Source organism: Poecilia formosa, unplaced genomic scaffold (assembly GCF_000485575.1).
Source record: "Poecilia formosa unplaced genomic scaffold, Poecilia_formosa-5.1.2 Scaffold746, whole genome shotgun sequence".
NCBI lineage: Eukaryota > Metazoa > Chordata > Actinopteri > Cyprinodontiformes > Poeciliidae > Poecilia > Poecilia formosa.
Genome location: NW_006800685.1, coordinates 89,790 through 98,724, shown reverse-complemented (window position 1 = coordinate 98,724; position 8,935 = coordinate 89,790). Strand labels below are relative to the sequence as shown.

Sequence of the window (8,935 nt, the reverse complement as noted above, 5' to 3'; positions counted from 1 at the left end):
ATTTTTTGGTACATGGTATAATGTATTTCTTTTAATTTGGGTTTCTGCATTTCTGTAGACATTAGCTGTACTTGCTTGCGCATAACAAATGTACTTGCTTGTGCATTAAACCAATAAATGCCAGACTAAAAGCAATAAAAAACTATTTTTTATTTGCTTTTGATGTTTGAAGTAAAGGTTGTTTGGATTTTTTTAATTTCTTGCAGCTTGAGGCGCTCATTTAAAAATAATATATCATGGTTGCTCCTTTTATGTCCTAAGGGCTAGTTTCAGTTACAAGATCTATAAAAGGAAATAAATATTTCCTAAAAGTTATAATCTGTTAAAATATTCACCTGCCTTACTTGTAATTCTTTGCAGACTGCATCTAACTAGTACACAAATAATCTGTTCCTACTCAACAACTTTTGAACAAGTTAAAGATAATATCTAAAAACGTAGCCACTTACCAACAGAAATCAAAAGGATGACAGTCATGATCAGTGTTTTAGCCATTGCAAAAAATAAAAATTAATAAATGGAAGGACAAAATCCCACAAAAAGACTGAAAGCAGTGTGAACTATGTGTGCACAACACCTGAGAGCCTGAAAATGTAAGATGAATGTGAAATCAATCCTGAAGAGGAACTTATAAACCGTAATGTCTCTTCCTAGGGCGTTGCTAAGCACTAAATGGGTTACCAAAAAAACAGAGAGCATGGTTTGTTTGTTTTGTTGGGGGGATGGTTCGATATACCCATATGAAATCATAAACTGTATCTGCCATATATTTCAGGAAGTGTCACAGATTAAGGATATGGGTCAAAATACTATCAACAAAATGAAATATGTAAAAAGGAAGTTTGTTGTGATAAAAAAAAACTAATCTTAAATCAATCCAGAGTTTTACATTTGGGTCATATTCATATCAAAGTGTATGGAAATAAAAAATATGCATAAAACAGGGTAAACATTTTATCACTATTTTGGTACATTTTCTTTAAAAAAAATGAATACAGTTTTTATTATTTGTAAATTTGACCTCATGTGGTTTAAAAAATGTTACATTAAATCAGAAACAGTTGTGTTTTTTAAAGACTTATAACTGAGGCAGGTGAAGGAGAAAGTAAGGTATGGTTCTACTTCCAGACCCAGATATAAATGGGACCAGTTGGTGTAGAATAGAATAGAAATATTCACAGGTCAATTCTGGTGTGACATCAGCAAAGTGGCAGGTAATTGAGGCATGTAGATTCACACAAAGATGTAAAAAAAAGAAGTTATATTAAAAAATTAATTTAAATTGTTCAGACATGTTTTTATGCCCAGTAGCTCTTTACTAAATGGTACATTTCTCTACAATATTTTTGAAAATTTTAATTAAGTGCTTTCTAAACACACCAAAGTAGTGCAGAAAGGTGTCAAATGTTCCTGTGCAGAATAAATATCTTTATACTAAAGCTTGTCATGCAAATATTTATCCCTCACTGATTTCCCTTGAAGTTGCAAAGACTTTTGAGGATGGTGTACAGCCAAATCCAAAAAGGCGATATGATTATTAAAAATGGGCCACCTTTGACTTTAAGAGGACAAATTTGTTTTTCATGCTGTTTCACTTCTTTTCTCATGAATATCTCTGCTTTTGACTTTATAGGTCACAGAAATATGTTAATAATAAACAAGAGGAAGAAATGTTACACTCCCTGTCAGTTGTTTATTGTTTTTACAACTTCCCCACATGTAATCTGTTAACATGGAAATAAGCTTGATTTATTTGCTAACCTCCATAGGAAATAATGAAGTTGACTTTTGATCGTTGTCTGAGTCAGGGAATGGCTAAAAGGAAATTCCGCCAAATCTTTTGCTACTTTGAACATCCTTAATGTGTTCTAGTTTTAAAATGCCAAACTCAGACTCTTTACACTCAAACTAGATTATCCTACACAGATATTATTTGTGAAATCTTCATTACAAAGCCAAGAAAATTCCACTTTGGTTTAGGCACCTTTTTTAAGAGTTAGACATGTAATCCTTGCAGCACTTCTCTCAATAACTGGAGCAGACTCCCACATTTTAACATTTTTGTCTATTTAGATGGCTTTAAATTAACAATGTCACATGGTGTTAACATTGAATTTAGTTATACCTCTGGTCATTGCCATGTTTTTCCTTCAGCACTGTGTCTCTTGATATTTATGAATCACCCAGCTCTCAACACAGAAGCAATTTAAAAATCTAGATCTATAAATATCATTCATTAAGCTGATGTTTTGAAAATCTATTTTTGGCGTGCAGAGTGAGATTTGACTTCGTGCTGAACTCCTAAACCCAGGATTCCAACATTTTGCTGACACCTACCGTTATTTTAGAGAACTACAAGCTTACAAGCACTGCTTCTTTATTTATTTAGTCATTTAAAAATAAAACTTATAAAGCATAATCCAAAGCATGGCAAAATTCAAGAATAAATAAAGAAAGCAAACAATGAAAGAAAATGCATTAGTTGACAAAATAAAGTGTCTTCCTGAAGTATCTGTAATAAAAAGCTAGTATCTTTTCATATTGATAATTAATTGCCTGTTACAGATGACTAATATATTATTGTCCAAAAATAATTTCATATCAACCTTTATTGTTACACTGGGTGTGAGCCGTACGGAAGAGGATTATGGCCAATGGGGGGGGGGAAAATCTGACTTTAACCTCAGAATTCTGAGATTAAAGTCAGAATTCTGAGATTAAAGTCAGAACTGTTTTATTTATTTATTTATTTTCCCCAATGGCCCTAATCCTCTTCCGTAGAGCCGGGTGATTAAGACAAGAGCAGAATATGAGGTGCAGAGTGCCCTCTAGTGGCGAGAAAACGTATTACAGACACAACTGGAATTCAAGAAGTCGTGTTGTCTTTACTTTTCTGGCAGTGTGTCACTCTTTCCTGTCTGGAAACACTCTTCATGGCTTAATTGCTAAAGATCATTCTAAACTAATTGCTTTACTGGCACTGACTTAACATTTAAATATAATCCATTTCCAAGTGTGTTTGTTTGATCCGATGTGTCAGTTAATTTAGGTCAGGCAGTTGAAAGTTGGATGTTTTGTAAGAAAATAAAACTCAAAACACATCAAAAGTTTGGGAAATGAAAGATCCTGAAAATAAGCATTTAGATTGACATTTTGAACAGTCTGAACTAAACATATCTGAAACTCTTTATTAAGTGTGCCCAAAAGCTGTTGTATAGAAGACAATTAATTCAAATTAACATTATCATTTCAGCCAAGAAGAATTGCCAGAATTACTTTTGGAAACTTGTTGATGGTACAAAATATGTGGCTGAGTGGAAATTTGATGAGAGAGACTTATATTATCATCCTAAATTTATAATTTTTAAGAATAATTTCAGTTTGTTTGAACCACCTTCATTCCAACCCAAATTTGGAACATTTCAAATAATTTCTATAAAGCTTAAAATTAAAATGTTTTTTTTTTCAATCCAATTCCAGGATAAACTAATATCATTTTTCAAACGCTTTATGTCTGAAAGTGCTTGCAGTTTCCTTTAAAAAAAAAAAACTGCCACTGGAGGGCAACAATTCATTCTTAAGCAAGTGTTAAGAAGTTTAGTGTCAAGTTGCGCAAACATCCTTGTTTGGATAAACATCACCTTCTCTCCCAGCATATCGTTTAGCAGAAAATAAAAGACTTTAATAATAAATTATTAAAGAACAAATAAATTTATTTCATGTGTTTTTAGAGTTTTAAATTTTGGTGAGTTGAATTTCTAATTTACAGGTCTCAGAAGCTGCATGCTGTTGAGTCTCTAGTTTTTTCCCCTGAGTCATTTAGGCACTGAAATAACTTTGCTTCTTGTTCCTACTGAAAAGCCATAAACCAGCTGATAAGAGCTCTAGTGAGAAGGTAGCCCACCATAAAAGTCCAATAAAGGAAGTCAGCAAAAGCTGCTTATTGTCAGTTTTTACTGAGTGTAAGGATGATAATTTTCCATTAATGTAGGACTAATGTAACATAAAACTGCTGCACGTTGCATCTTGGCGGAACTTCCTGGTCCTTGCCTGGAAAAGAATGAAAATCTGCATAAACAACGCGAAAATATAATTGTGCATGCATGTGTGGAACACCAGCTGTTATTTGCTCCTGACTCGCAGGAGGGATCTGACATGATGTTTCCAATCAGATACTGTTCAACATGAGGTGCTGCTGAAGGGACATTTCTGCTGATCTCAGAAAACAAAGACAGCAAACTCATCACGCCAAAATCCAGTGTTATCTTCCAAAGAAACTTGGATAAGCACATTTAGAAAACAGTTAACAATTTCCTCAGTTAAAGTCATTATTCACAATTCTGCATTTAGAAAGACTCTTGACAAAAATGGCTTTTATGAGAAAGTTCCAAGGTGAAAACACCACTTACTAAAAAACCTAAAGGTCTCAGATTTGCAGGAAAACATCTTGATGATCTTCTAATCTTTGGCATAAAACTAACAAAGCATTTCAGAATTAGAACAACCTGAAACTGATGGTAACATGGACTTTGCTGCCAACAAGGAAATAATGCAGGAAAATCCACCGATGTGGCTGAATTACAGCAATTCTGCCAAGAAGAGAAGGTCAATGTTCCTCTGTAATGATGTTAGAAAGATATTTCAAAATACTTTTTCACATCATTGAATAGCCTTTGTTTAGATACTTTTGCACTTTTTGGTGCATCGTGACTTTTCCGCTTGACATTTGTGTTCTGAAAACATTTTAAATACAGAAATGATGGGAAAACCTACAGCATGGTACCGAACTTAACCAGGCTCATGGTTGCAGTTAGCCACATGCAGTTGTTTCACACTTCTCATTTATGCAGTTTGACCGTGTATTTTAGGTAATGATTCACATTTTAAGCACAGTTATATCAAAAGTCATGTGGTGAGACGGGTTAGGTTTATAAAACATCTCCATGAAGCTACAATGTTGTGCAATATAACAATCAATTCACAATTGGGAGGCATTTTGTAATTCATCCATTACATATTAAGCTTAATAAATCCTTGTTTTCATTTTCACTCAGTTTGAAAGTGTTTCTTTAAATCTTTGGAGGCAAATAATAAACATTTCTGCATTTTTGTGATAATTTAATAGCTTAACTGTTTTTTGTTTTTGTTTTTTACATACTTTTAGGATTTATTTAGGATTGTTTTAAATAATTATGAAAAATGATGAAACTCTCATAAACATTGAGCCATCACTGCATAATGAACAAACGGACCCATTAACCTCTACATGAAGCTAAACTGATGAGAAAACATTTAATTTGATCAAATATTTAAACAACTTCAACAACATAAATGTTTCGAAATGTGACTGGTTCCTCCAGAAAATCCTTAAAATCTGTTTGATATCCTCTCTTCCCTGAACTGTGAACTTCCTGTCACAAAGTTACAAAAAAATGAGTGCTTACCCTTTTTTGCTGATGTAGACAACATATCGACAGGTAAAAGTTAATCTTAGATGAAGTTTATGCAAAGTATAACGAGCCATAAAAACCAGTTTTACTCCGTTGTCACATTACTGATGTGCTGCCTGCTCGGGGTTTGACATCTCAATCTCAGAGTCATTATCACACTTTGGATCATTTGGCTTCAGAGAGTCATGGTTGCAGACTGAGCATGAGTTCACACACCGGACTGAACTAACACCTTCGCAGTGAAACACAGGAGGAAAACTGAACCTTTAACAATGGCCCTAAAGGGTCTTCATCTTCTGGCTCTGTTACTGCTGTCCCAAGGAATTCACCTCGTTCAAGGTAAGTACATTTTTCACTTAAAGTTCAAGTTATAGTTTAAACTTCAACTTTTGGTCATTTTCAATAAAATAAATCAATTTACGCAAATATTTACCATACAAATATGTCTAGAATCTTTTTGAAGTAGCTTAATAACTAAACTATAAACTCAGGAACTGTGTCTTATTTATAGTATCCCATTTTTTAAACCTCAACAGAATATATTCTATTCAAAACAATTATTTATGAATAAGTGATTTTCGACATGTACCTCACTTTCCAAGTCAAAGGATCCAATAAGTGCAATAAATTTCTAATAATACAATTCTGTCAATCTAACTCTAAATTATGGTGATTTATGCTATGTTTCATTAAAAAATAAAAAGTAAAAGTTCCAAATGTTTAGATTTGAAGCCCTCTCTCTGATTTAGAGCTATATAAAGCTGTTTTAATTCTCTATTTGTCCATGTTGATTCTCTCCCTGCCAACCTTTATCCACAGAATATTTATGTAATCTTAGAAATATGAATGTGGGCATACATCCTGACGTGATACAAAAACCACGAACACAAGATAAAATATCATTCTGCAAATGTCACAGTAATAACAGATTTTAAACTGACAGCAAAGCGTAAAAAAGATCACGAGTTGGACTTGTCTTTTGTGGTGAAGAATTAACTTTTCTTTTAAGGCCGGATCACATGCTTTCAGGTTCAGATGCTGCACGCAGCCATAAACATGGTAATTCATTTGTAAAAGAAACAATAAAATACATTTTTATTCGAACTAAAGTGACTCTGACTTAAAGAATTTTAATAAAATGTCATAAAAATAATAATAAAACAAGATTTTTCGCTGTGTCATTGTAAAGTCAACCAACATCAGAGTTCAACTTTTTTAAGGTGGTATTTTTGTGAGTCATGTTCTACTAATTTAAAACTCTTGAAGCCTTTCAACTTCTCAGATACATTTTTTGCAAGTAGTTTTATCTGATTTATGAAGATCAGGATGCATCTGCCTGACAAATTGCATTTTCTCTTGTCTTTCCCCTTTTGAAGAGAGGCTAAGAAGAAACATTCCTGTTTTCACTCCCTACTTAAGCCTCACGGATTCAGTAGGCTACATTTGGCTAATTAAACGTTTCCAGATACTCTGATCAGTTGAAAAAAGTAAAGTTTGTGATAAATCCTGATATTACACAGTGATTTGTACCGTTTTTGTTCACTGAAGCATTGCTAATTTATGTTGTACTTTATGTGATGTGCTTTTGTGTCTTCTGCAGGAAGTTGTGCCAGTAATGAGTTTCAATGCAGAAATGGACAATGCATCAACAAAGACTGGAGGTGTGATGGGACTAAGGACTGCACAGACGACTCTGATGAGCTGAACTGCCGTAAGTGCGGCATTTGATTTCAAATTTATCACAACCTGGGAATGAATAGTGGTTATTTCTTAACACCACAGAAGAGCGTTCCGAGTGTGTAAATAGAAGGTACGTGGACTTCTTTTCTTGGCCTTAATTTTCTATGAAAGAAGTTCAATTACCTTCCATTTAAGCAATTGGGATTCCCAAAACCTGGATGACTGACAATCTACAAGGACAGAGAAGACGAGCACAGAAACAGACAAGCAACAAAATAAGTCAGCGAGGAAAGTCTGAAAACCAGTTCACCTGTTTTGTTTCCCTGCTGCAGCACCTCCATCATGCAGCTCGCAGGAATTTAAGTGTGTGACAAGTGGTGAATGCATCTCACTGGGATTTGTCTGTGACGGGGAGGAGGACTGCGTCGACGGATCCGATGAACAAAGAACCTGTGGTACAGACTACAAGTTTAATCTTTCATTTCAAAAAGAGAGAGTTGAGGTTGTTTCTCAGGGTGATGATGGGTAATAAAACTGCCTGAAATTGCATGTAATATCATGTCAACCTGCTACATTAAACAAAAACAGTTTGCAGTGATGCAAACTAAAACCACTAGATGGCCCCATTATCTCACTGCTCACTTTTATTGCACAGGAAGTTACAATAAAGTGAACTCAAAGCCACAGCTTATATCTCTGTCCATAAAGAACATAGACAGATAAGGCAATTATATTTATCATAAGTCTTATGAGACACTAGCTGTGTGTGCATATTTCTATGTATCATTGTGTTAAATAACGCTGGAGTTATTGCAAATAACTCCAATAACGTTTAAGTTGAGCTGAGGAATGATCTCTAAATCATCCTTTTGTTTTATGAAAACCTGATTTTGAAGTATGTGTCTAGTTGTAATAACACAAATGCAAAGAAAGCCTATGACCCAGTTCTGTTTCAGACGGACAAACCTGCAGGCCAGACCAGTTCACCTGCCAGGAGGGCCAGTGCATCCCCAGCAAATACAAATGTGACCGAGTGACGGACTGTGTGGACAACTCTGATGAGAGAAACTGCAGTAAGACTTTTGTCTTTAATGGCGGCTGATCCTGCCGTGCTTGTAGTTGGATTTTTCTGCTGTCAGATGATCTTCAGTGTTGTCTCAAACTTAGTTAATTTTTAATATTTGCATAGACTTAAGTACTTTACCTTTTCTTTACAGATTATCCTCAATGCACCCAGAAGACATGTGCAAACGGAGCCTGTTACAATCACTCTCAGCACTGCAATGGGCTTCAGGACTGCAGAGACGGATCTGATGAGGCCAACTGCAGTGAGTAGTCTGCGATTAGCATCCAACACATTTTTATGGAATTGAAGTTAGGCTTTCCACAACGTGGATGTGGTTTGCCCTTCAGGGCCACCGTACCTGTGTCCTGCGCTAGCTCTGAGAATGAAGACAAGTGTCCGCAGTAGTTAATTTTTTGTGGAACTCCTGCTCTTTACTTGCAGTATTTAGACAGAAAATGGGCAAAGAGAAAATGGGGGCTGCATGCAGCAAAGTTCCCAAATCCACTAATTGAATGGCGGAAATATATTAGCCTTCAAACGAGGCGTGAACACTTAAATGCCTCATGACCTCAAAGTATATTTAGGGAACAGACAAAAATATCAGGGTTCCTTATGTTTGGGGAAATTAAGACACTAAGTCATTTGGTCCTGTCTGTGTGAATTTGGCTTGGTTCATACTACTGGAGGGTGGAATACGGGGCCGGAGGACCATTTTAGGAAGCCGGCTGTCCCGCCTGAA

At 35.1% G+C, this 8,935-nt stretch overlaps 1 protein-coding gene and 1 long non-coding RNA gene across 2 annotated transcripts in view; one reads left to right on the top strand and one right to left on the bottom strand.

Annotated features, from left to right (window-relative positions):
• Positions 1-3,940: 3,940 nt before the first annotated feature.
• On the bottom strand, positions 3,941-8,860 carry LOC103131349 (uncharacterized). The gene is made up of 4 exons (XR_475359.2): positions 8,555-8,860; positions 8,335-8,453; positions 7,441-7,580; positions 3,941-4,050 (listed from the first exon to the last, which is right to left on the bottom strand). It is a non-coding gene; the product is annotated as an uncharacterized LOC103131349 (long non-coding RNA).
• lrp2b (low density lipoprotein receptor-related protein 2b) overlaps positions 5,602-8,935 on the top strand; it is a 41,106-nt gene continuing 37,772 nt past the window's right edge. Inside the window, exons 1-5 of the mRNA XM_016666589.1 lie at positions 5,602-5,789; positions 7,051-7,161; positions 7,463-7,585; positions 8,087-8,203; positions 8,348-8,458. Of these exons, the coding sequence (XP_016522075.1) occupies positions 5,723-5,789; positions 7,051-7,161; positions 7,463-7,585; positions 8,087-8,203; positions 8,348-8,458 (529 nt within the window). The 5' untranslated portion in view covers positions 5,602-5,722. The remainder of the gene's footprint in view (positions 5,790-7,050; positions 7,162-7,462; positions 7,586-8,086; positions 8,204-8,347; positions 8,459-8,935) is intronic.